This window comes from Eumetopias jubatus, unplaced genomic scaffold (genome assembly GCF_037043125.1).
Source record: "Eumetopias jubatus isolate StellerSeaLion01/CBP00866 unplaced genomic scaffold, mEumJub1_p1.0 scaffold_3, whole genome shotgun sequence".
In the NCBI taxonomy this organism is placed as follows: domain Eukaryota; kingdom Metazoa; phylum Chordata; class Mammalia; order Carnivora; family Otariidae; genus Eumetopias; species Eumetopias jubatus.
The window spans coordinates 138,643,756-138,671,094 of record NW_028274809.1 but is presented as its reverse complement, the minus strand read 5'-3'; the positions used below and the strand labels follow the sequence as shown (position 1 = coordinate 138,671,094).

Sequence of the window (27,339 nt, the reverse complement as noted above, 5' to 3'; positions counted from 1 at the left end):
TTGCGTTTGATGCTGAGTTGTGGTTCTGGTTTACAGACTATCAAGAGTAAAGTGGGTTCTTCGCATGACACAAAAGAGTTCCGCCCCAGTGAAAGGATTGATGGATTTTACAATTTGATAATAAAACTGAGGAGAGAACGCCCTCCCAGAGGTGGGAGATTAATTTTATCTTTTTTCTCAGTGGCTTCTCTTCCCTGCATCCTGCTTGTTCTTTTCTCCTGCTTACTTGACAGAGGGCAAAGAGGTTTTCAAGAGAGCACCATAAACATGAGGACTTTGACTCCAGAACAGGAAGGGACTGCCCAGGCTGATGGCAAGCCCACAGCAGCCTGCCAACAGAGGTCACCCTGGCAGCCTCATGATGTGATGCCACCTCCAGCCTCACGCCCTGGCCATCTCCTCATGTCCAGGCAGCTTAGCTCTGACCCTAAAGTTCCTGGGAAGGTGTCAGAGTTGTGTCTGGTTGGTCTGAAACATGACTCTGAGCTGGCCAGGTCCCCTTCCCCAACCTGCTGTCCTCACACATTTCAGAGTTCGCTCGGTCTGAAATAGACTGAAGAGAGAAGGAAGAAATGATTTGGACACTAAATCTCCTTTCAACCCCAACAGTCCGCTTCATGGTCTCGGTGCCTTTTGCCCATGTGGGAAGCAGTGGAAAAGGGCACTGGGGGTGCAGGAAATCACCATTCGGACCGAATCAGATTACAAATGCTCTATAAAGCTATACCGACAAAATCAGGACAAGCATCACACCAAGATCTTGAATCACAGGCTGTTTACCTACTATAATGCCCATGGCGGACAAATGCTAAATACCACAAAGTACCTGAGACAAAAAAAGAAAGGAAGGAAGGCGGGAAGAAGGGAACGAGGGAAGGAGGGAGAAGAATAAAAAGAAGCCTGGGGTCCTGGCATTCGGAGATTCCCAGGGACACAGGCAGAGCGTCTGGGTGCGGGGTGGCTGCGCCCCAACGTCCGGTGGCCTCTGGCTTCACATCTCAGCTTCTGAGGAGCAGACCTCCGTAGCAGTGATGGCGATGCCGATGGCCAGGCTGCCGTTGTCGGAGAAGAGCTGGGCCAGCGAGGTGTTGAGGACGAGGCAGTCCCCGTCGGTGATCACGGAGTCCACGCACTCGAGAACAGACCGGGGCGTGGCCTCCCATTTGAGACGCCGATGGTTTCTGTTGAGCTCCAGGCGGTAGGTGAAGCAGTCGGCCTGGGTGGGGGTCCCGATCAGCATCATGGTGGCAAAGAACTGGGGGTGCCCTTCATGCCTCTCCTGTTTCCTAAGCACCAGCAGAAAGTGGTGGCCCAGGCAGGAGTGCATGATGATCCAGTCGGCTGGTGCGGGGAGGTGCATGTCCGTGGCCAGGAAGACGATCTCTGCTCCCTGAAGGATGTCGACCCTGTGCATCTGCCGCAGGTGGGGTACTACCACCTCCAGGTGGCCTTCCCACTGGCAGGAGAACAGGGGGCACATGCAGGGTGTCACCTGGGCGGTGTGCAGCCCCGCCTCCTGGTGGTGGAGGTGGTGCGGGCGAGCGTGGTGGCGGAGGTGCGGGTGGGGGCGGTGATGGCGGTGGTGGTGGGTGAGGTGGTGAGGGGGGAAGTTGCCTTGCTCTGGTGCGCTCTGAGTGACCGCGCGGCAGCTGGACACATACTGTGGGAGAAAGAGCAGAGGGTTAATGGCTGAGGCCAGTCTCTCAGCCTGGCTGAGACTCCCCAGGGCAGGTAGAGAAAGCTTGCTTGCTTGCTTTCTCTTTCTTTCTTTCTTTCCTCTTTCCTCTTTCCCTCCCTCCCTCCCTCCCTCCCTCCCTCCCTCCCTTCCTTCCTTCCTTCCTTCCTTCCTTCCTCTCTTTCTTTCTTTCTTGAGGGGAGGGGGAGGGTCAGAGGGAGAGGGAGAGGGAGAGAGAGAATCTCAAGCAGACTCCGTGCTGAATGTGGAGCCCAACCTGGGGCTCAATCTCACAACCCCGAGATCATGACCTGAGTTGAGATCAAGAGTCTGACACTTAACCGACTAAGCCACCCAGGCACCCAGAGAAAGCTTTATTTCTTAAAAAATGAGAGGACTGCCAGACTGCTTTCCAAAGTGGCGGCACCATTTTATAATTCTCATCAGCCATGTAAAAGGATTCCAATTTCTCTACATCCTTGCCAACACTTGTGATTATCTGATTTGACAAATACTTTTATGAAGCACAATTAATTGTTTTGAGTGTTTTGCCAGATTTAGATTCTGAGACATTGTTAAGTCTCCTGATATTTCATTTTGGTATAGAATGGTATAGAATCTGAATTTTTCCAATTAAAAATAGAAGCTCCTGCAAAAGATTCTTCCCTGAAAAAAGAGATTTTCCAAATCTCAAATTTCCAAATCTCAAATTTCCAAAGCAAAAAAGCCCCAAAATTGAAGTAGATGCCTTGGGTGGTTGAGATTCTTAAAATCAGTCCAAGAAAATACAATATTTATGTCTTGCTGATTCTTTAATAAGGTACTGAAACAAATAGGCAATTTCCCCCTCAACATGCATTATGATGGTCACTAGTCATAAAGGACAAAAAGTTTTTTTTCTTTTTTGGTACCATTAATATTTTTGTGCAGGCATTGGAGGTCAGTGGAATTTCTGCCTCCCTTTCTTATCATTGCTATTATTTTTAGAACAAAGTTTCAGTAAGTGCCCGTCTGTCCTTCCGGTGGGGCCAGCCGTTGTGCTGTCTTGGGTGCCCTTGTCCTGGGTCCTAAGGTGGGCTGCAGAGCTGATTAGGTGCAGTTGGGCCACCGTTCCCAGGGAGGGGGCCTCACTCTGATTCCTGGGGCTCTACCTCACCAGCCACATTTCTGTCCTGTTCCAGGCTCACTGCTGCAGGGCAGCTTCCCCGGGGCTCAACACGAGGCGCCCTCCACCCTCAGACTCTCCCGACCTTCTGCTCCTCGTGGCGGTGTGTCCACAAATACCCTCAAAACCACCAGGAGCTGTGATGGCCCCTTCTGATCAGGTATCAGTAGACATTTATTGAATATTTTCTATGGCCAGACCAGAGGGTGCTAGGGGTACAGCTGTGAGCAAAATAAACTGCGTTTCTGGCTGTGGGGGGCACAGACATTAGCGTGCATATCATTAACTGTGATTTTCGCAAGGGTCCTCCCTGTGACATGAGGACTATGATTCATATATTTCAGTTGAAGAAACAGGCTCCCGTAGTAACGGTCCCAAGGTCACAAGGCTTGTAAGCGAAAGACTGGGGTCCGTTTGCACACCTCCTGACTCTGCACACAGAGGCTCTGCTCCCCCTTCCCCTCCCTTCAGTTATCCTTGCCTCCAGCACCGGGTCCCTTCTGCCCTAGCTCTCCAAGCCCTTTCAGGAGGATGACAGGTGCCTTTGGGCCCTTGCCTCCTCCCCTCGTTTCCTTCCCTCCCCAGCGTGCAGAGGGTGAGGGCGAAGGTCTGCCTTGCTCTCTGGCCACGGCGGCTGCCAGAGTTTCTAGCTGCCTGGGCTCTGAGGAGGGCTAATGGTGGGGGCCAGGCTAGCTTCCCTCTCTTTAGGGCATCCGGGGCACCCCCATCCACCGCAGACACATACCCACACGGTGTGCCGGGATGGTCACCGTGTGGCCAAGGTGACCTGGAGGCAGGTGGGGGTCAAACTAGCTCTGCTCCCGGAGTGGTCAGCTCCAGCTGCCGGTTTCCCTGGTCTGCCCCGGGGATGCAGCAGACCTGGACTGGGAGCTCCAGGGGCCCTTTCAGTAGTTCTGGCCCTGTTCCTGGACGGAAGCGAACGGGCAGCCTGCTGTCACCCATCCTGCACACCTACCAGGCCCATGAAGAACTAGGCTGTGTTCCAGAATCCTGCTAGTGATGAGTCTGACTTACCCTTTAGTGTTAAATATAGGAAGGGAACTAACTAGTATATAGCCTCTACTAAGAATTAGGCAACAAAAAAGTTGGTGTTTTTTTATGTAATTATTTCATTTAATTTTTCACAGAAAAGATCAATTCCCCTTTAAAAAAAATGACATTAAATCTGGCTTAGTTCCTACCTGCCTGCTGGTGGCATGTACGATTTAGTCAGTGGGCGAGCAGGAGTTCCTTCCACCCCTTGGGGTTGTACAAAAGTCCAGGGCTGACACACTCTGTCAGCCAGAGGCCAACCCCCCCTCCCCCACTCCCCAAGGTCCTTCTAGCAGCCTTAGGCCTGGCAGCTAAGCTCAAGGCGGCCTGGTCTCGGCCTCTCATGGAAAGGCCCAAGTACTGTTCCCTCTCCCAGCCTCTGAGAAGCTCCTCTCTCTCACTTTGTCTTTACAAAAATCACTAGAGAAACATACTACGTTTGTCTTACAGATGAAGCAACACAGAGAGGTTGAGTCACTTGCCCAAAGTCACAGGCCTCGTAAGGGGAGCAGTTGGGAATAGAGCCCAGATCAGTCAAAGGTGACATAGATCACAGACTGGAAGTCAGCAGACTTCGGTCTTTTTCACTGTTTACTTGTTCTGCAGGCCTGATTAGGTCAGTTTCCCTATCAAAATATTTCTCTTCAAGGGTTGTTTGGGGATCAAATGAAATACTGCCTGTAAGACACCTTTAATAACAACATCAAGTATTACATCAAGATGGCATTTCCATTTAGATGTGGTTTGGGGGGGGTCACTCTGGTGGCCTTCTGCCTCAGTCCGTGCCTGCCTCTATCTGTCCTGGTCCGCTGATCTTTGTGTTTGCAGAGCACCCTGGGCTGAGCACAGGCCGACATCAGGGCTTAGAGACCCCAGCATCACGCTTGCCCTGGGGTCTCCTGTCACAACACCGACCCATGACAACAGACCATCCAGAAATTCCCATCTCAGAAATGGGTCTCTGAGCTCATTATCCTCCACAAGCCCTTCTCCAGATCCATTTTCCATTTCCTGCATCCTGCTCTGTTCAGCTAATATCAGACACATGAAATCAGAATAGGACAGGGTGGGGAAGAAATACCTTCGCCTCCCTTTCTTCCCTCCCTCCAAACTCCTGCCAGCCATTGGCCAAACCCAATCAGAGACCCGCCAGAAGGGAGCCCAGAGTTGCACTCAACAAGGACCTGCTCCCTTTGAAAATGGTGCTGGGTGAGATGCACGGGTACAGAGGGAATGCCCACCTGTACGCAGATGTCTCAGTTCCCTCCTCTGTGATATTTGCTGATCTGGCCAGGCCGGGCCTCCTGGGCTGAAATTTGACTAGGCTGATAGAGGGGGGAGATAGATGCATGCCTACAATTCATTTAGCCATTTGATGAAAATGTATGCAGCCCCTAATATGTGCAAGGGGCTGAGAATCCCCAACAGAGTAAGACCCAAGTTCCTGCCTCAGTAGCTCACTATGAGTTTGTATAATATAGAATGCAAAACTTCAGGACGTGGGGGGGAGGCGCTAGGGCAAAGTAGGGGAGGTAGCTGTTCTAGTCAGGGTGAAGCGACATTTACACTGGGCAAGGTGTGAAGAATGGATGCTCTAACAAAAGAGGTCAAAGGTTTGCTGATGGGGCAAATAGCAGAGATGACAAGTCCCGTGTGGTTGGGTAGATGGAGGCTGGTAAAGATGGAGCAGAGGTGGCCATAGTCCTGGAGAGCTGTTGGAGGCACCAAGATGGCGCCAGTGCTCAGGGGAAGGCATTAGGGGGCCCAAGAAACACAGCTTCATGCCTTAGAGCGCTCCTGTGGGCCCAGGATGGGGCCAGTGGCAAGTCCCCACGCTTGTCCAACCAGAGGACCTTAGCAATGGCCATTCCATGTGGACTCTCTGTTACTTCCTTTTGGCCTCATCTTCCACGAGCCTATTTTCATTTTTTAATTGCTGCGGAGAGACAAAGCTGGTGGCGGGGGTGGGGAAGAGCATCATCCAAAGTGACTGAAGTGAATGACCATGCAAATAAAGCATGATATTATAAACTCAGCGAGCCCGTGCCCTTGCTGTGCCCCAAGAAGGCTCTAAGAATAAACACCGCCTTAATTCTTCACTTCGTCCTGCTCCATTTTCTGATGTAAAATATGTTTCTTTGAAACAATCTTTGGGTGAGTGAGGTCACAGGGCTTCTGGCAGGGAGAAAAGAATTCTTTTAATTGGCAAAATGCTAATCGTTTTGGAAAATGAATTCTAATCTTCCCATCTAATACAGTGGATGTGTGAGTAATTACTTGCCTTCACTAAACTGTTAATGCAACATTAGTGATTACACTAATTAAAACTAATGAACTCTTACAGACTGATAAACTCCTCAGTCAGGCAGCGGATGCCTTCCTCCCATTGGCTGTATTTAACTTCCCATTTGGAAGAGAGATCTTGAATTAACCTTTAGAATAATGTGCAAAATTGGGTTTAGAAGTGTTGGGCTTTATGGACTGGGTATAATTCTTTCCCCAAGCATTAGTGAGACCATTTCCACTGAGGGTGTAATTGAATTTAAAAAACCGCCTTCCTTAATTTGATCAGCCACACTTCCATGGTTGGTAATGGCTATCCCTCCAAATCCTGGCCTCCAAAGAGGAAACCTGTCCCTGGAAAATCACGTGGCCCTTTCTCCAGCATCCTCTCTCTGTGATCAGCAAGCCCTGCTATTGCATTTCAGTGGGAGGAGGGTTTGTACACAGTTTCAAATGACAGGTGTTTGCTCTGAGTTTGCTCTGAGATTGCTTGTGCCCTCATTTGTGAGAATGACTTAACCGGGGTTTCCAGTGCTTGAAGGGGCAAAGGCAGTGACACTATCCCTAGAGGCGCATTTCACGCACAGGAAGAGCAGATGGGGGAGGGGGTAACACTTCAGGGCAGGTATCAGAGTTTGGGGATCAGATCAAGGCCTGAACCAAGTCAGGAATCAGGTCTGCTAAGAAGAAGGAATAATTATAACTACTCCTAGGTCCCACTCTGTAATGCTTAAAGTTTTTCACGGTTTCCGGGAAGGATGGTCAAGGCCAAAGGCTGAGTGTCGCCTATTCCATTTTCCTGGGATGCCCTGGCTCTTCACCTCTTTTCCTCAAAACCTGGAATGACTGTACACGTGCACACAAAACCTGGGAGGACTCCGGAATGCCTTCCAAACAGTTAACAAAATAAGTTCAGCTGAGATAGAAAACAACGGTGGGGCTTGTGTCACCCGGGATAGGACATCTTCCTTAGCAAATGTGTCTCATGCTCCAGACTTAGTTATACTTGGTCCACAAGTGGATGGGATCTTCCTATGGACAGCAGGATAATGTCTATAATTTTCTCTAAAATACTTTTAGAGGAGGGAATGTGATATGAATGTATACCTTTTGAACCTATACTCTAGGGGCTGTCAGCTCCCTAATGAGGAATTCACACTTTGAGGGGATCATCCAACATTTTATCAGGAAGGCCACACTCCAGAGATAACGACTCCAACTGCCTCAATTAGTATCCATATTTCTGATCCACACCAGATGCTGCTAATTAACATGTCGCAGAGGTTTTCATTGACGAAATTAGTAGTGAGTTAATCAGAATAATAAATGCTAGAAATGGACTTGCCTTGATGAAATTTGTGGTTTTCAAGCCATGCTGATTGGTTTAAATGCTTCAGAGAGATTCTTCACTTTAGGGATGGGCCTGGAAGCTTATTCCCTAAATATTCCTGTATCTGGCTGCTGAGTCGAGGACTGTCTCGAAGAGATTCTGATTACTTGCCTCTGTTATACTGCTGCGTACCCAGTTTCTTGACTGATGACCAACATTATGTTTAAATCGAGTGAGGAGATACCGGTTATCAAGCGCACAAAAGCCTTGGGTCTTGGGATATGTATGCCGTTCACCAGTTAGAAAAGAGGAATGTGAAAATTTTGGTGAACAAAACTGTTTAAAACCAAGGTCCGAGGGCAAAGCACAATGAGAGGGGTCCATACAGGTATCTACACAGATACCAGTGCTAAGGCTTCCAGAGCCTCTTGACCAACCTGGTCATTGTATAAATACATTACGGTCTCACTCTGGGAGGGGCTGGGAAGGACTATGTGGGTGACATTTTGAACACAAAAAACATGACTCAGTCGTTGAGCTCCCAGGGACCTTCTTTAGTTCCTAGATCCAGGCCCTTGGCTGCCCAGGGTTGGGTGATTTATGTCTGAATAGGTTCCATGCCTTTTGAGAGCCTTCGGGCTGGGGACTTCCTGTTCACATGTCCTCACTGCTAACCCAGTGCCTGGCGTGCGACAGATGCTTGCTACGTATTTATCATGCTCATCGGTGTCTCAGCGACAGCTTCAGGTATGAGGCTCGTGCTTGTTCTTGTCCTTTACATCCTGTAGGTGGGTCAGCCACAGTCCCAGCTGGTGCTGTCTGTTCGAGACCGAGCAGCCTCTGTAAGATGGATGCCAGCGTTCTCCCTGCCCAGTGAATTCAAGCAGCAGTGAAGATCTGCCCATAGAATCCCCTACTTAATTGCAGCTCACGCTGAAAATCACTAGCTCAAGGCCTTCTCTCCTCAACTCTGTTGGAAGTCATTGTGGGCAAGGGGCTCTTTTTGGTTTCCCCCGTGCCCAGTCCAGCGATGGGCAAATCCAGCACTTTGCCATGTGTGGCATCTGGTAGACTCTCAATAAATTTTTCTTGCTCAAGTGAATGCATGCATGCGTGATTTATAAATGGAACCCTGTTCTGGACCATATGCGTAGGAAAGCTCTTTGTTTTCAGTTGGAGGCTCTGTCCTCTACCCTCTATTCTCCGCTCTTATAGAAATATGCGGGATGTGTGTGGGTGTGTGTGTTCGTGTGAGTCCCCAGCTATGGGCCTATCAGGAAGGTCTCCTGGCAGCCCCTTGCCCAGAACCCGACAGCGATGGGACATAGAGTATGTGCTGGGTTCTGACCGGGAGGAAGGCAATGAGGTGTGCTCAGCTGCCATCACAGGAAGTAAAATGAAAGATTTGAAGAACATACTTTCCATGTCAGAGAGGTATGATTATTTGCTTTTACTCTTTATGGAGACTACTCTAAGCCTCAGGCCTTCCTTTTATCAATAGCAGATAGCTTTTTACAAGTTTTGGGAGAGACAGCCTGCTGGATCAACCCAGGAAATCTGCCCACCTGCTCGACTGGTCTACACCCACTTTCCCTCCCTATACCTCAGCGGGACCGCTGGCCTAACAAGAGGCTGAATGCACCCATACTTCCTTATTAGTTATTTTCTGCTTGTAGTCATCAGGAAGTAACTTCCGTCCAACCGAAGCTTATTGGCCTTCTTCCAGCTGTACCTCTCCTCATGAGATGAGGCACGAATGGGTTGTGTCTACCCAGAGCCCCTGAACTGGACCTTGTAGCCCATGCTCCAGATAACTGGGATCCTGGAATTCTCTACCCAGTGGCTCTAGGTCAGCTTCCTGCAGCTAAGCTATTCCTGGGATCCAACATGCAGAAGGTGGACCATTAGACATGAGATGTGGCCGACGGGTGACTATTTTGGGGGGATATACACAGACCTTGGATGTGTGGCTAGTGGGGCTTCACTTGCCTTTGCCTGAGACCTAGGATTAAGCCTAATTAGGAAGAGAGTGAGACAGGTCATTGGCTGGGGGCTGTGGCCACGAAGATCACTATGAGGGCATAATTATTAGAGTGGGAGTGTAGAACATATTTGAAGAGTGTTTTACCTTGATTTTTATTTGTAAGTATCTGGACTTGTAAGTATGTGGACCTCCATTTGCACTTTTGCCTTGAGCCCTGCAAATGTTAGGGGTGGGCCTGCAGTCAAACCAGGGAGTCAGAGGAGTGCTGCTCTGGTCTTCATTGATTCTTGGGCTCTGCCTTTCATCTGCGAGATTTTGAGCCTGCTAATGAGTGTTATGAGTCTTGTAGATGAAAGACTTTTTCTTAAAAGCAGCTTTTTGTGTAGTCAGATTTTTATATCTGCAATTGGCGAGTGAAACCTGGTGCTCGTGTGAGCAGATTAAAGGTGAAAAATAAATGAATTGGAGCCCCATTACTGTGAGCATCTCCATAGGATGACTCTAGGACTGAGGGAGTGATGTGAGGGGGGTGTGCCTAGCATGCTGGGAGCACTGCCCCAACCAGTCTGGACAAGCGCAGGCTGTGGGCGACAGGGCTGCTCAAGGGGTGGTGGGAGTCCACGCCATCACCTGGCACGAGTGCGTGGGTGGCTGAAAATGACTACATATGCAAATGCAAACTTCAGAAGCTGTGAGGGGGCAGAGGTGTGTCCTGGGTGAGCTGAGACATTCTGACGGCCAGGCTGCTCCAAGGCCATATGCCATCCCTGGTGTTTGTTTAAGACATCATGACAGGAACTCGGCAAATTCAGCCCTCTCTGCCAGAGCTCTGTACCTTCACCTTCACCCTTACCCACAGAGTAGCCTTTGGTACCCAGCCTGTGACTGCTGATACCGTGGAATTTCCGGTATCTGTAGCGACCTGGGGAGGCAATGCAGAGAGGTGTTCATTCATGTGTGTCCCTGATCCCAGGTGTATCTTTGAACTCTTTATTTGCAGATTCAGAGTCAAATGTATCAGAAGCATTCTTGAGCTCACTCTGACTAGACTTTCAAAGTGGACCCGTGCTTAGGGTCAGGCCTCGCTTACTGTATATAATATTAGGCCTGTCTTCTAGGACTTTCCATTCTGTCCCTTCTGGCTCCCAGTCTCCAAATTTTCCATCATTGATGAATTCCTGCCTGCACATTGTACTCCTCAAAGTCTTCTAGGCCCATAATGGCCAGGCTGTGAGAGAAGCAGGGGTTCTCTGCCGGCCTCGGACCCCCCCCCCCCCCGTTAGGATCCCGGTTTCCTACCTGAGGACTTGCCTCTTTCTTGGATGATTAGGACTGGGAATGGCTTCACTGTCAGGAAACACTATGTCTACACATAGGCATGGATGTGACCTCTAGTCCATCCAGAATGGTTATCAACTCACATCCATGTGCTCATACCAGAAAGGCCCAAATCCAGAGCAGAGGACCGGGTCATTTCACACAAAGACCATCTTTCAACAGCAGGCTAAACTCCCACATAATCATCGTTAGCAAATTAGGTCTTCCTATAAGCTTGTCTTTAAAATAGGAAGTGTGTCATTTGATGAAGAGTAGTTGGATAGATGGTGCTACAGAGTAGAAGGAAAACATACTTGAAGTCAGACAAACTTGGAAATGAATCCTGGCTTTGCTACTAAAAACCGTGAGATTGTGGATTCATTAGTTAACCTCTCTAAGCTTCAGTTTCTTTATAAGATGGGAATTATACTATGTCATAGGGTTGAAGCAAGGACTGAATGAGATACAAAGCATGTTGTGTTGTACCTAGCCCAGAGTAAGAAGATATTATTACCAGGATTGTCGTGTTCACTACTACTATCTTTATTGTCGACCACCTAGTTGATTGAGATGTAGGCCAAGGCAATTCACCCCGTATAATTTCTAGGCTCATATTGGAATTAGATGAAATTGTAAAAACATCAAAGAACACCTTCCAAATCTCCCTTAAATCTCCCTGACAATTCTTACCCAAGACCAATGTTTTCGCTAGCAGAAGGCTTTTACTGACCATTTCCATCTCATCACTGGCCAGTGGAGGCTGGTTGCAATGTACAGAGTAGTTTAATATAGGTAAAGAACCCAGCTTAGTGCTCGAAACATAGTTGGTACTCAGTAAGTGATTACTGTCACCTTCATCATCATCTTCATTGTCAGCATCATTTACCAGCATTTTGGCCAGTGCAGTGCTGCTAGAAAGTTTAGGCAATCTTCTGAGCTGGTCTGGTCGTTGGTCCTCCCACCTCCCCCACCTGCACATCCCCTCCGCCTTTCCTCTTTGAGGTCCCTCAGACATGGTGGCGGGCCTGAAGAGGATTGCATAGGTAGGGCCTTCCCTTAAGACCGTTTGCCCTGCTTAGGAACTACCTTGTCCTTTCTATACTTTTAAAGCATGTTCCCTGAGAGAAGTTGGCCCTGTGTGTCGTTCTGCTTCCCCAGAGCCTCTGATCTACACTGCCCATGGCAGCGGTATTCATGATGATTCGAACCATCATTATAAATAACATGTAAGCAGCCCTGCTTTGTGGAAGAGTCCCTAAAAAAACAAACAAACAACAACAACAAAAAAACAAAAACAGAGGTATGGCCCTATGAGAGGATGGCTTAAATGAAAGAGATCAACAATACCAAGTGTTGGTAAGGATACGGAGCAATTGAAACTCTCATACGCTGCTAATGGGAGTTCAAATTGATACAATCGCTTTGGTTTTTTTTTTTTTTGGCAGGTATCTATTAATGCTAAATCTACACCAGCCCCTTTGACTCAGTAATTCCACTCGTGGGCATACAGTTGTTGGGAAGCAATTCTTCATTGATTTCTTGCAGTTTTGCATGTCTTGCAAGCATGACACTGAATGTCCTTTATTCCAGACCATGTTTTCAAGGATGCTTTTGTAGTGAACAGCCTTGAATAGAGAGATAGTGTTTCTCTGGAGCAAAGGACAAGTTTGTTTATAGCCTTGGGACATAGACACCGTATCTTCCTTTGGAGTTAAGGGCAGGCATGCTTACTATACATTAGAAGAGATTTGGGTTCCCTAAGCTTTTGTAATGCCACTTACTGTATGTGCAGACGTCGTCCATCCACTCTGCAGTACCTGTGCGAATTGGGTTTCAAGGAACTGGTGCCAAAGTGCAAATACCTTAGCGGTTGCTACTGCTGTGGCTAAGAAACTTCCCTTCATCTCTGACCCAAGAGTCTCATGTCTTCCACCAGCATCTATGAACCTGGGGCAGGCTACTTTGAGAGCCTACAAGCAGAATAGAATCTCAGGCCATTTATGGTTATATTCAACACCTGACAGAAATGAGCATTATGTGATGAGAAAACATACACATGAATATTTATAGAAGGATCAATTCCTAATAGCCCAAATCTAAAAACCATCTAAACGTCCTTTAAATGGATACATTGTGGTAAATTCACACCATGCAGTGCTACACAGCTGTAACAAGAGAATGGACTCCTGCTACACACAGCAACGGGGATAAATTTCAAAAATATGTTGCATAAAGAAAAGCTAGACACAGACGAGTACATACTTAATAATTCTATTTCTATGAAGTTCAAAAACATGCGAAACTGAGCTACAGTGACAGAGGCTTGAACAGTGGTTATCTCTGTGTGGGGGCATATTGACTGGGAATGGACGTGAGGGAGCCTTTGGTGGGGCTGGACATATTTTAACTCTTGATCTAGGTGGTGGTTATACGGACACACACACACGTCTAAGTCTGTTGAGCTATTGCTATGCTATGTGTATTCTGCATGCTCTATGTGAGCAAACAAAGGAAAGATGGGGGAGTGTGCGTTCGGCCATTGTCTCTAGGTCACCATTAAATGGGCACCTTGTATAAAGCTTAAGGAAGAACCCTAGAAAGGCTTTTCTCTCATTTTTCCATGCGCTCATTTGACCCATGGATTGATCTGGTTGCCTATGATGTTAACACCTAGGGGACTGGAGGTTGGGGAGGAGAGTCACAGCAGGGACAGGCCCCGGGTGCATAAGAGTCCTGTGGGTGGACACTCCCAGGGGGAGGCAGGGCCTGGAACCGGGAAGAAGGGCAGTGGAGGGAGGGTATTCCGGGTCATGGCTGGAGTGGTGCAGCCTAGCCCATTGGTTCTACAGGTGGCAGGCTCCTCTCTGAGACGAGGTTAACGGCTGAGGGTGAAACTAGGACCAGAGCGTGTCAGCGGGTTAGAGCAGGCTAACCCTAACTCTGGGGTGAGTGCCTGGCTGAACAAAGGTTCCTTCCCTCTCTGCAGTGTGGCCCTCCTCGCCCCAGTTGAGGACCAGGACCACCATGGAAAGTGGCTGACGGCTCCAGGTAAATCCCCACAAGCGAGGTGGGGGCAGGTGTTTTATTGACTCTAAAGCTTTCCCAGTAGCTGGGTACATATTTAATAAAAAAATCTTAGGCTTCGGGGGAAGGCTTAGGAAGGCAGAAGGGCGAAGAGCTGCCCCCTGGGCTTGGGGAGTTAGCGGTCCGGCCAGTCCCTAATAACTCATTCATCCAATATTCATCTTTGAGTTATTACAGTCACCGTGTGTCTCTAAGGAACATGTTTATTAGTGTCCGCTAAGATAATTAGCCCAATGTACTTCAAGGCAATTGCAATTGTTCCCACAAGTGCATTTCTTTCCAGAATTCACCATGGCTACCTTTCAAGGTTGGGCCCGTTTGGTTCACATCTCCCCCATTCCCCAGGGAAGGGTGCCCACTTTCTACTGGTGTCCCAGGCTCTTCAACTGGCCCAAGGGGAAGGAGATTGAGTTCCCCATCTGCAGGCTAGGATCGCTGCAGTGCATACAAGGCCGGCAGCTTGGCTTACTTCTAGGATCACCCCAGGGGCTGGGCTTGCCTCCTATCTGTCTGCTTTTTCCCATGCTCTGGGGAATGTTTAGGAGGAAAGGCACAGGTAAAACTCTGAATGATCCAAAGCACCTGATTTTGTCCCTTGCACTTGTATAAATCCCATAACGTCCCTTGTAGTATGACAAGCAGCAAAACTCTTCTTACTGCTCGGCAGACGGCAGACAGTGGGCTAGCCTGGTGCGCCTCAAACACTGAAGTGTGCACACGAGTCCCCTGGGCATCTGGGGCAAGTGCAGACTCTGAGTCAGCGGGTCTGGGTTGGGGCTGAGGCTCTGCATCCCTCACCAGACTGCTTGCGGATCAGAGCCGCTGGGTCACAGACTGCACTTGGAGGAGGAGCTAGACCGGCTCGTCCCCACCCACTTAGAGCCTGCCGGGCAGCCCTTTTGGAATCCGATAGAGGATTCTCAGAGATCTCAGACATTCCTCTTCACTTTCTGATTCTTCAACATCCTCCAGTCCTTGCAGGTTCCAAAATACCTTTGTAACATAGGCATTAAGGGCTGCCTGATTCCACAAGACACCCGGTAATTTGTCAGTTCTCAGAGCCCCCATGGCCAGAGGGAGCTTGGAACACAGACTGACTTCACAGGAGGGGCAGGAAGGAAGCATAACTCTGAGGGAATTTTTTAAGCACAAAATGGCAGGATGGTTTATCTTCTTTCTTTTCAAAGTATTTAAATGCATTCTTTCAGAGAGCCTAGCTTTAATTAATAAATTCTTCATTTTTATGACGGCAATTTCCTACTATTTAGTTTAATTGGGTTTTCATGTTCAGAAGTTCTATTAGAAGCAGCTTCCTCCTCCTCATTTTTTTTTAAAAAGATTTATTTATTTATTTCAGGGGGAGAGAGAGAGAGAGTGAGCCTGGGTATGCATCTGGGCCTGGGGAGGGGGGGCGGGCAGACTCCTTGCCGAGCACAGAGCCCAATGTGGGGCTCGAGCCCAGGACCCCAAGATCATGACCTGAGCCAAAACCAAGAATTAGATACTCAACCAACTGAGCCACTCAGGCACCCCCTCCTCTTCGTTTTCAGTAGTAATACATAAACAAACATCACTCTCTTCAGCAGCATCCAGTGATTTCCACACTGTTCTGCTGTTACATAGTGAATTCATTCATTCATTCACCCACTCATTCATTCATTTAACAAATATATGTTGAGCAGTTACTAGATGCTGGGAATAAACTGGTGAATGAAGCAAACGTGGTCCCAATTGTCACAAAGTGGGGTTTTCTGGTGAGTATGGCAGAGGCGGTCAGAGGTCAGGAAGGGGTGTGTAGGAGAATGGTCAGGGCGGCATCCTGCCCAGTTTCCTGCAGAGGGTTGCGTGCAAGTTGCCTTGTCCTTTTTCACTTTCTCTTCTCTTCATGCTGAACCCAGTGGGAGGAGAGGGAAGGTAGGAGGAAAAGAAGGAAGCCTTGGACGGCGGGTGACAAAGGAGCTAGGATGCACTTTAAGGGTCTGGAAAGGGATTGATTTCTGTGTGAATTACCTGTAAAGGAAGGGGGGTTTGGAAGGACTTTATCTTCCTCCCCATGCTCTCCCCTGTTCTACCGCTGCCAAAAAATTCTTTCATGAATCCAATATTGGAGGATGTTTCTGAAGGAAGACAAATTGCTAATGGCACTAAAGCCTTCCTCCATAAAACACAGAAATGACAAGTCCTCAATCCTAGCCCTGCTAACGTTTACCAGCCTCATGACCAGGAGCCAAAAAGAACCGAAGTCTCTTCAATTTCTCCCCATTACCAGACTTTGGCATTTGCATGGCATTTGATCTTGGCCAAGCACTTAACAGTAATTGCCTGGCTCATCTTCCCAAGTCTTGAAGAATAGGCCTCAGGATGAAACCTGCATCTGGTGTTGGCTAAGAAAGGGAGCGGAGGCGTAGATTATGGGTGATGGTGTCAGGGCAGGGGCTCATGGCAAAGCGGCTCATGGAGAACTGAGATGTGGTCTCAGTCCTTCCACTCCTTACAAAACCAAGAGCACTCTTTTCACTTTTCCAGGCCTTCGTTTTTATAACTGTAAATGAGAACGACGAAACCTGCCTCCCCTCTTTGAGGATATGAGGAATATGTTAAAATGTGTTATAAACAGTGAAATCCATTTGGAAGGAGGTATGATATGGATGCAAATCATGGCAGGGTGTGCCCCCAACACACGGTTGTCCTGGCTGACAACTGCTGAGGGCCTGTGTTAAACACATTACACGCATCGTTTCATTTAATCCTCCTCTGGGCTCCGGGAGGTGGGGACCATCACCACTAACAGTTTGCAAATGAAGAAACAAGAAACCAGAGCACAAAAAGGATAAGGGGCTTTCCTAAGACCTTGGGGTTCGTAGTAGTGGAACTGGGTTTTGAGCCTCAGGAGTCTGGCTTTCGAGCATGGGAACTGAGCCTCCCAGAGCCTCCTACCCGTCTCTCTGTGTGTGCAGCCAAAGCTCCCTCAGATGCCTGTGGATTATCTGCAGCTCATATTTCATTTCATTCCAAGCTGACTTTTCCTGCCATGTAGTTCAGCTCATTAGTTGGCAAGGGAGCTCAGGGACTTAGAACTAATCCTAATATTAAGTAAAGAGCAAAGCATAATTAGGAAGATAAATCTTCTGGGGAAAAAAATGTATGTAACAGATTCCAAAGTCAAGCATGGGTGATTTTTCCCATCTTCTAGATGATCTACACCACTGTTCTCTTTTTCTAGCGGATAACTAAGGGAGGATGATAGATTAAAAAAAAAAAAAAACACAAAACTTTTTTTCCGATTAGAAGGGAATGTATTCTCATCACACAAATTTTAGAAAATTCTGCATAGTATGAAGAAAAGAATAGAAAACTCAGAATGCCACCGTCCTGACAAATGCCACTATTAACATTTTGGTGTGTACTTTTTTCAAGGCCTTTTAAACATAAATACCTAAACACTGTATGCAAATTCTTATAAGCTGTTTTTTTCCACTTAATATCTTATGGAACAATACATGTTCAAAAAGGTTGATTAACACCGGCATTTTCATTGGCTCCATTTGGCCCTGGAGAACTCACGAACTCATAGGGATGTGGCATAATTGGTTTCCTTCAGATCTGGCTAAGAGAGACACAATGGTTACATACATCCCGTCATTTACTAGTTTGTTCATTCAGCAAACCTGCCAGATGTTGGCATAAAAAGAAAAATAAGACTCAGTTCAGATCCTTGAAGAGTTCATTGTCTCGTGTCAGAGACTCTGCATCAGTGTTTTTTACTGGCCCAGTTTCATCGTCTTCGGCTGTCCCCTCCCACTTGTCTACACAGTCCAAGAAGTAGCTTTGTCACTGGAAGTGGTCAGGCCTTGTTTGCTGCCCCTCCCCCACTTCGAATCCCTTCCTTTTTTTTGCCTCTGGGTTTAACAGTAGCATAAAACTAATTTATAGCTCTTGCCAGGAAGAGGACAAATTTTCATCTCAGCCCGTCATGCGAAAAGCACTAGTACAAATGAATAATTGTTGACCCATGCTACCTATTAGAGATTGTGCTGAGGTCACCTCGTTTGTTGTTTTAACACAAGAAATTAAAGGCCCTGGCGAGGGTTTCCCTGGGGACTGAATTGGTAATGACATAGAACATCGTCTTTGTGGGTGACCTCTCCTGGCACCATGTTCATGGCAGGCAGGGGGAGGGGCCCCTCCCCCATGACTATCCCTCTATCCCGTGAGAAGGGCAGATTCTGCCTGTGTCCACTTTTGATTGTAGAGACCCCATTTTCTCCCGGGGTCTCTAACAATTAGCATGTATCCGTAGAGCAATTAGAATATACTGGATGCTGTGTGACGCACTGAGGGGACATGGCCACTGACATTGCTGTTTTGGCCATCAGGGAGCTCACCAGCACCTGCCATATGTGAAGCCTTATGTTTCTGCAGTGTAAAAGTTCATGGAGTGAAGCGGGCTGTGCTCTCTTCAGTATCAGATGGCTTCAGTTGTAGGAAAAGACTTGTGCAGGGGGAGACTCTAGAAATGGGCCAGAAACAATAGATGAGGACTGGGTGGTGGAAGGATGAGGGGAGAGCACTCCTAGAGGAAGGAGAATGGCTCAAGCATGGACAGGAGCTGGTCTTCACTGACTGGTGAGGCCTCAGCAGAGGACCGAGAACTAAGGCTGGGCAGGAACAGGGCACCTTGATTACTGAGAGCTTTGAAAACAAGACTGGGGGCTGGCGGGCAGGAGGGATGGCGGAGGGTTTCACAACATTTTTGGTCCATCCCATATCCTGGATCTATGACCATGACACAAAGGCTCTGTTGAATGCCTTCTAATATGGATGACGAAAAATTATGACAAACTGTCATCATTGTCACGTGTGTGGGTATAGAGCCTTGCACACAGTAGGGGCTCCACAGATATTTAATAACATGTTACATTATTCATTCTTCTGCCGTCTTTCCAGTCAAGAACTATTACCTTGAACCATCACTAGCATTTAAAAAAAGCGTTTTCATATCTAGTGTTTCAGGTGATCCCGAATATAGGTAAGGTCAGCCAGCTGCCCAGTCGATAATATTTGCTGCCTCGTGTTCCCTGTGTTCCAGGCATTGGCCTCGGCCAGCAGGTGAAAACATTAAGGGGCAGCAAGGCTGAGTTCTGGAGGAGATTGTGCCTGTCCATGCTGGCTCTGGAAGGTACAGGTAGCAAGAAGGGAAAATGCTTTTTCTAGGGACTGGGGATATTATGCAGGAGAATCCACCAGAAAATTAGTACAAAGAGTAAGAAAATTCAATGAAGTGGCAGGGTGACAGGCATCTAGTTTTTTCTAGCCACTGGGCCCTGATGATGGTGAGGTTATAGGGCTAGGTGGAGTGAGGCAGGGAAGGAGTTAATCCTTCTTCTGGACCTTGGAGTGTGGTCCCTGGGCAAAAAGAACAGTGGGAAAGCTTCTGGATCATTACGATAATTCTCAACAAAGGTGTTCCCACACTAGCCAGGGAAGCCACATTTGCTGTTACTAGGAGCCACAGTTCATGTCTTGAAATAGGCAGGGGGGATGCTGCGGGATAATGCAATATTCTAAAACAGAGATCAGAGGCCTCGGTGAAACTCATGAAAGCACTGGTACTTCCAGTTCTGTTTTCAGCATGTGGCCATCCCAAAGAAACACATGAGCCATTATTAAAGGACACTGGTAAAACATGAGATGAGAATCAGTGCAGACAGAGAGGAAATTTGTAGAAATTATAAAACAATATTTTGCTACAGCCTATATGAATATATGTATACTTTCTCTAAAAAAGATGAATTAACAAAAGTACTCTCAGGAAAAGATAGAAAATCTAAACACATCAGTTGCTAAGAAGCAAGAGACAGTTGTCACGCCTCTCCCATTAGCTCTTTCAAGATGTAACCCCCAGGCCAGATGGTTTCAGAGGGGTTCCTTACCAAATAAATGATCTACTTAAATAAAATAATAAAATTTAATGAAGATAATACAAAAAGAAAGCTGTAGACAAATCTCCCTTATGAATATCATTATAAAATTCTGAACAAAATGGTAGCAAATGGAGTACAGCAGCAGCGTATGGAAAGAATTATATGCCTTGGCTAGAAAGGGTTCCTGTCAGGGATATAAGGCTGTTTCAATATTTAAAAAGCTATTAATATGATTCACAATTTAAATAGATCAAAAAGATCTTCCTTGATGTTGAAAAACCTTTGATAACGTGAAAAGTGAGAGAAAATACCCAAATCATATATCTGGTAAGGGACTTGTATCCAGAATATATAAAGAACTCGTACAACTCATCAGCACAAAGACAAAGAACACAATTTAAAAATGGGTAAAGGAGAAGTGTTGAATCACTGTATTGTACACCTGAAACTAATATTACCCTGTATGTTTAGTAAGCAGAATTTAAATAAAAACTTAAAAAAAAATAAAAATGGGCAAAGGATTTGAGAATACATTTCTCAAAAGAAGATATATAAATGGCCAATAGCGCATAAAAAGATGCTCTGTGTCACTAGCTCTTAGGGAAATGCAATTCAAAGCCCCAGTAAGAAACTGTACCCCCTAGGGTGGCTAAAATTAAAAAAAAGACAGATAACAAGTGTTGGTGAGGGTCTGGAGAAATTGGAGCCCTCATACGCTGCTGGTAGAGATATAAAATTGTGCAATTGCTCTAGATAACATTCCAGCAGTTCCTAGAGAGTCAAACATAGAATTACCATATAATCCACTCCAAGTACATACCCAAGAGAAGTGAAAACTGATGTTCACCCAAAAACTTTTACAAAAAATGTTTATAGCAGTATTATTCAGAATAGCCAAAGCCTGGAAAAAAGCAAATGCCCATCAACTGACAAATGAATAAACAAAATGTATATATCCATTCAAGGACTGTTGTTTGACAACAAAAGGAATGAAATATTAATACATGTTACACCATAGATAAACCTTGAAAACATTATCCTAAGTGAAAGATTTCCTTCAGAAAATACACAAATTGTATGATTCCATTTATATGATATATCTAGAATAGGCAAATCCTATAAAGCAGATTTGTGGCTGCCAGGGGCTGGGGGGAGGAGGGAATGGGAGTGCTTTCGAATGGGTATGGGTTTCTTCTGGGGGTGATGAGAATTTTCTAAAATTAGCGAGTGGCAAAATGGTTGTGCAACTCTGTGAAGATATGAAAACCAACTGAATCATACACTTTAGAAGGTGTATGAATTATATTTCAATAAGACTTATAAACAATAGAATGAGATAGAAACTTTCTGAACAAGTAGGCAGGCATGACTTATAATGGGTAAACTCTGGAAGCATCACTGAAATCCAGGATAAATCAAGAATGTTCATTGTACTGTTATTTAAGATTCCACAGGAAGTAGCCAATGCAATTTGATAGGAGAAAGAAATAAGAGTATAAAGATTTGGAAAGGAGGCATAACTGGAAAATTATTATAAATGTTAAAGAACTCAGTAAAGCCCAGGTTTAATAAATATAGGCTAATAATTATTCAAACACAAACTAGTTATACACATTAAAAATAATAATAGGAATAAATTTTACTGAAAACATTCACAAACTATAAGAAAAAAGTTTAAAATGCTACTGAAGAACACAAAGAATTGAATAAGTAAAAAGTATAATCTATTCATGAATAGGATGGTTCAATATTACAAATATGTTGACATTCCATACATTTAACAAGATCATCACAAATATGCCAATACACAACCAAACAAGCTGATTTAAAAAGTTTATATAAAAAACCATGCAAGCACACTTAGGATGTTACTGAGAAGTGAGTAGCAGTGAAAGAGACTAGCCGACCAACTTGTAAAACACCGAATGAGTTACAGTATTTAAAACAGTATGATTCGGCTTCATGAAAAAGCAAGCAGACCAATGGAACAGCACAGAGAGTCCAAAAATAAACTTAAACAGATATGGGTCTATTTAGTACATTTAGTGGAGCAGAAAGCATTGCATATCATTAGAAGATTCTCCAACTGTCCCAATGAGTTTTAAAATCTGCATCTCCATTTATCCATAGAAGTGAACTGAGAGAGAGCTTATGGACCTGGAGAAGACAGTGTGTATAGAGAAATCAGGACATAGTGGTGACCTGCTTAGACTGATGACCAGAGGCCAGATGGCAGAGAGAATTCTTAGTAGGTGTCATTATGGATAGATGACAATAGCTAGAAACAATGCCCATCAGATCCAACCATTCGACAGTGCACTGGCCCTGGGTGTTATCAGCTCACAAGAGCTAATTTTGAAAGTTTCAGGAATTTTGTGAGCTGATTGTTAAATACAGCTGTTGTTAAAATTATGTAAACTGACAATTAGATAAATTATATTAAGAACAAAGGTAATACCCCAAACTCATCACTTCCTCATTTTTTTACTATAGATGTATTCTTGAGGTTATTTACATATCTGTAAATCGGTCTTTATATCTTTATCTGTATGGTGGAAATACTAAATAATGGTAAACATCTCCTCCCAACTTCATGAACAATGTCATGTTGGTAGCTTGAAATTAGCTGTGGGGAGAGCATTCTACACCAAGGAAATTGACAAATGCTGGGAATCAGGGCTTAATTTCCTGTTTTTTTTGTCTAGAGCAGACTGAAGAAAGCAATGGAGAAAATGCTAATAAGGCAAATTAAACTTAAAAGTGTTGTGTGGGGGCATTTGGGTAGCTCAGTGGGTTAAGCATCTGCTTTCGGCTCAGGTCTTGGGTCCTGGGATTGGGCCCCACCTTGGGCTACCTGCTCAGCAGGGTGCCTGCTTCTCCCTCTTCCTGCCCCCCCACCCCGCGCTTGTACTCTCTCTCTCTCCAATAAATAAATAAAATCTTAAAAAAAAAAAAAGATGTCGTGTGTGTAGCTGTTACTTTGTGTTAGATAGCACACAGTATTGGTGGAATATTCTTTTAGTATTCTTAAAATTATTATCCAGTTCAGCCAAGATGTTGTTCACAGCATTGATGGGTGAGTGATATTCTGACATTTACCTTTGTTTTTTCACTTGTATCCTGTTAACATAAAAGAAAATATCAACCAACATTCATATGGAAATCACACACATTCATCAGTGATGTGGTGGCTTCTTGTTGTAATCTGATTTTGTTAAATAATGGCTGAATTACAACCAAAGGTTGCCTAGGGGTATAAGAATTCAGCAAAACCAGTGAAGGCATTCTGTGTGGCTGTGTGGAATTCAAAATGAAAAATATTGCATATTTTATTATTTTAACAAACTATAGAAATGACCCCTGAAAGTATAGTCTTTATTATTATTTTAAAATTGTGTCACACATCCTTTATGTCAGTAAAATTTAAAATGAACCTATGTATGTATATGTATGCATACCCTCCCCCCACCCCGAGCTGATTGTCAAACATCTACCAGAATTTCACTTCATTGGCCCCTCCAAATTTGGACACAACTCTAGACAAAAGTGGGGAATCTTCAAGTTGGCTAAGATTAACTTTCCACTCTTGATGGAACGGGAACCTAAAATATGTACTAAATTCAGTTACAGTTAATGCACACATCAAATTATCAATGTTTAAAATTTATACCCATTTCTCATCTGAAGCCAGAGTGCCCTCTCTTTCTGCCTTCAGCTTCCAACCCAGTTGTAACAATATTGATGGTCCCTTCCTGGTCCTGACTCATAAAAAAGTCGATGAGGGTCAATGAGTCCTGAAGTGGACATAAATCCTGAGGCTGCCCTTCATGACTTTTGACCTTTCAGTGGTTGTTGCCTGGAAGTAACTGGCTGAGCTGCCGGGAGTTAAGGTGGGGGAATGGGCATGTTGGGGGCTCCACAGAACCAAGACCCTTAAATGGACTCCATAATTTTCATTTCGCACTTAAGGCCTCACTGGAAATTTTTAGACTGTGGTTTAGGAATCATTGCAAGTACTAGACATGTTTTTTGCGCCTGTAGATCTGGGAAAGGAGTATCTCTGGACGTTGTAACAAACACCCCAGATAAATGGTGTATGCCCATTGAAGATGGAGAGCTTTGCCTCGTGTACAAGTCACTGGGCATGACTCCTGACCATGGGCAGGATCAGCGGCTTCCAGAATACAAGGAGACTCCCAGCCTAGAGTGTCAGTAAATTTGGCCCATGTTCCTTCTGCCTGGCAGAGACTCGAATCAGGGAATACAGGGCTAAAAAGAGCCCAAAGTGCTTACCCAAGAAGGTCCTACCTTCATACTGACCTTGTAAAGTGTTTACAATATGTTATTTTTAAAAAACCAGGTAGGACTGTATAGGCATATCACTATATAATTCTTTTCTTATAGAAAAATACAATCAAATATATCGCATAAAAAATGTACTAGAAGTACAAATACCAGATTTTTTTTTTAAGATTTTATTTATTTATTTGAGAGAGAGAGCGAGTGTGGGGAGGCCGAGAGAGGGAGAAGCAGTCTCCCTGCTGAGCAGGGAACCTGATGTGGGGCTCCATCCCAGGACCCCAGGATCATGACCTGAGCCGAAGGCAGACGCTTAACCAACTTGAGCCACCCATGTCCCGCAAATTCCAGAATGTTAATTGTGGCTATCTCTGGGTGGGAATACTGGCAATGTTTTTCTTAGTGGTTTTCTATATGTACTTTTTTTTAAAAAAAAAAAAGATTGATTGATTGATTTGAGAGAGAGAGAGAGAGAAGGAGTGTGCTCACACAGGAGCTTGAGTGGGAGGGCAGAGGGAAAGAATTCCAAGCGGACTCCCTACTGATGAGCATGGAGGCCCATGCGGGGCGTTATCTCAGGACCCATGAGACAATGACCTGAGCTGAAACCAAGAGTCCAACACTCAACCAACTGAGCCACCCAGGCACCCCTATATGTACTGGTTTTGTAATTAGAAAAATGTTATTTTTAAAATAATGTGTTGGAGGGCAGGGAGATGAGAGGGGAGGAGGGGAAGCACAGCAAAGACAAGACCAAAAACACTTCCATTCTATCAGCAGCCCAAGCTCAGTGCTGTCCCTGGTTCCCTCCTTGAGCTTGTCCTGACCCAGAGCACCCAAAGCTCCTAAGCCAGTGCAGGGTCCTGGGGCAACAGCTGAAGGCATAACTCAGCAAGGGTAGTGGAGAAGCCTTCAGCTTGGCTCACAATGGCCAGTGTTCTGTTCTGGACCCTCCCAGGAAACTGAGCTCTGCGTCCTCCCCTAGGAGAGGCCAGGGTCCTCCACCTGCTCGGCCCCACCTGCACCTCTCAGTGAAGGTGAGGGGCAAGCAGGCCCAGCCCTGTCTCGTGTCATCGGGGTTGCTCCATAATGGCTAGGTGGCTGAATGGATGGATGTACTCCTTCGCGCCAGAGTCAGCTTTCACACAGTGCGAGGTGAGGAATGGTTGGCACCAGGAGCTCACATATATCTTGACTCTTGCGTGTGTTATCCAGCTGATGTAGTGCTGTTGCAAACCACTCTGGATACTTAAAATCTGGGAGGCATTTTTCAAAGGCTGCTACCAGCAGCTGGTGTTTAGTGGCTTAGACGTGGGGTATTGATGTGTGCTGGAATCAGAGCAAATCACCCTCTGGAAATAGAAAAATGCTAGGACACGGGCCAATGAAGGGCTGGAATTTTAGCCTGGCATGTGCCTGAAGCTGGTTGATTTCAACACTTCTAAGCTTGAAGTCAGAGGCAAACCCTTAGAGAAATATTATGTTGCTATACTCTGCCACTGTTGGGAGTCTAGACAAGAATGATTACTTTGAACAAATTCTGCTGCTAAACTTTGGTTGTGCATTGTCTACTGACTCAGGTGCAGGCAGCTCTGGAGACAAGAGGTAACAAATTTCCTCGGGGCCCTCTGGTTCATTGTCTCCATGGAACTCTTAGTTAAAATGAGGGTCTGCACATTCGGTACCTGAAAGGGCCTGGGACAGACTTTCCAGGAATCAGGCACAGAGTCAGAAAGAAAGAGAATACATAGCTTGCATGCCCATAGCCTTCTGGTTGGCTTCCATGAGAATATGGTTAAAGAACTATTCTGTTATGCCCCAGAGAAATAAAGTAGGGAAGAAGTTAACAGCATGAGTTTTGGGGACCTGGGTTTGAGTCCCAGTGCCACTGCTCATATGCTGTGCCACCTGGGGAAAGTTACTTAACCTCTTTGAGCTTCACCTGTAAAATTAGGCCAATAATAGAAATTCTGTCGTAGGGTAATTTCAAGCATTTTAAAAGAGAGATTCGTATACCTCAGCACATTGCCTGGTAAAGAGCAGTGGCTACTCAGTGGCCAGTGGTAGCCATGATAATGATTCTCTGAACTCAGGGAAGCACCACTAGTGGAAGGGGATGAAGGATGGTAGCGGTTGGTACTCTGGCCATGGTGGGGGCAATGGACGTTTCTTGAGGGAAATGAATGTCTTCAGCCTACCTAGATTTTGAAAACTGCAATTAGGCTTTGTTGATAGGAAAAATAGATATTCTGGAAAAGTCCTTTTAATGTCCTCTAAGTGAAACCTCATGGCTGATGTTTTCTTTGTGTGTCCGGCCACTTTAGGATCTCAGGGCTGTGAGGCTATGGCGTGGGGCGAAGAAGACTGCTTTTGTTGTCACCTACTCCAGTTTCTCTTCCCAAGGGTTCCCAAGCCCGTCCGCTCTGGGAGCTGGCTGCTTCTGGGTTTCACTTCTGCTCCTCATGTACATCAACCTCTACTGACCTAGGGCTCAGAAGTCCTTCTGGAGAAAGTCTTCCAAAGGGAAGGCGATTCTGCCTTTGGGAAACCAGAGCACGTTTAGCCTGGTCCTGCTGTGAGAGGCTTCAGGGCCTGAGCGTGGCTCCACGTTGGAACCCTGTGGGAAGGTACCCTCTGGATTTTCAGAGTCCTTAGCTCTTGACTGGGCAGGGACACATCACCCGGGCAGGGACGCTGAGGACATTCAGAGAACAGAGCTAGACTCTCCCCATGTGCTCCTCTTAGCCCAAAGCCTCTCATCCAAAGGACACCTCCCAGAACTTGCGGAGGTGGAGGAGAAGGTGCATCACATTTGAACAACCACAGGGATTTCTGAGAAAGAGTTGCCAGTCGATCCCCAAGCTGGTTGATGTGGAAACTTGGCCCGAGTGTTGATAATGCAGGGCCGAGCTTGGGAGTATGTCCCAAGCTGGCTCGTTTTCATAGGCTATTCACTCACATGATCGCTTTTTTGTCCTCCCCAATCCCCAGAGAAAGGACAGATAAGCCCTGTGTGCCCATTTTACGGATGAGGAAACAGAGTCAGAGAGGATCTAAGACTGGCAGGGCAGTGGCCAGGATGTGACTCCGTTCCTAGTTTATATTTTCTTCCTCACCTGAGAGAGGTTCAAGCCAGTGCCTGCTAAAGACCTTTCCCCAAGGACTTGTGGCACTTTGTTAACACATCCCATTAATCCTGACAGGCGTTCTGGAGCCGCGGGTGGC

General features: G+C 46.1%; 1 protein-coding gene and 1 pseudogene across 1 annotated transcript in view; both read right to left on the bottom strand.

Annotated features, from left to right (window-relative positions):
• Positions 1-991: 991 nt before the first annotated feature.
• Positions 992-27,339, bottom strand: part of SIAH3 (siah E3 ubiquitin protein ligase family member 3) — a 63,558-nt gene continuing 37,210 nt past the window's right edge. Inside the window, exon 2 of the mRNA XM_028103728.2 lies at positions 992-1,660. Coding sequence (XP_027959529.1) covers positions 992-1,660 — 669 coding nt within the window. The remainder of the gene's footprint in view (positions 1,661-27,339) is intronic.
• Positions 23,087-23,191, bottom strand: LOC114213071 (small nucleolar RNA U3; annotated as a pseudogene).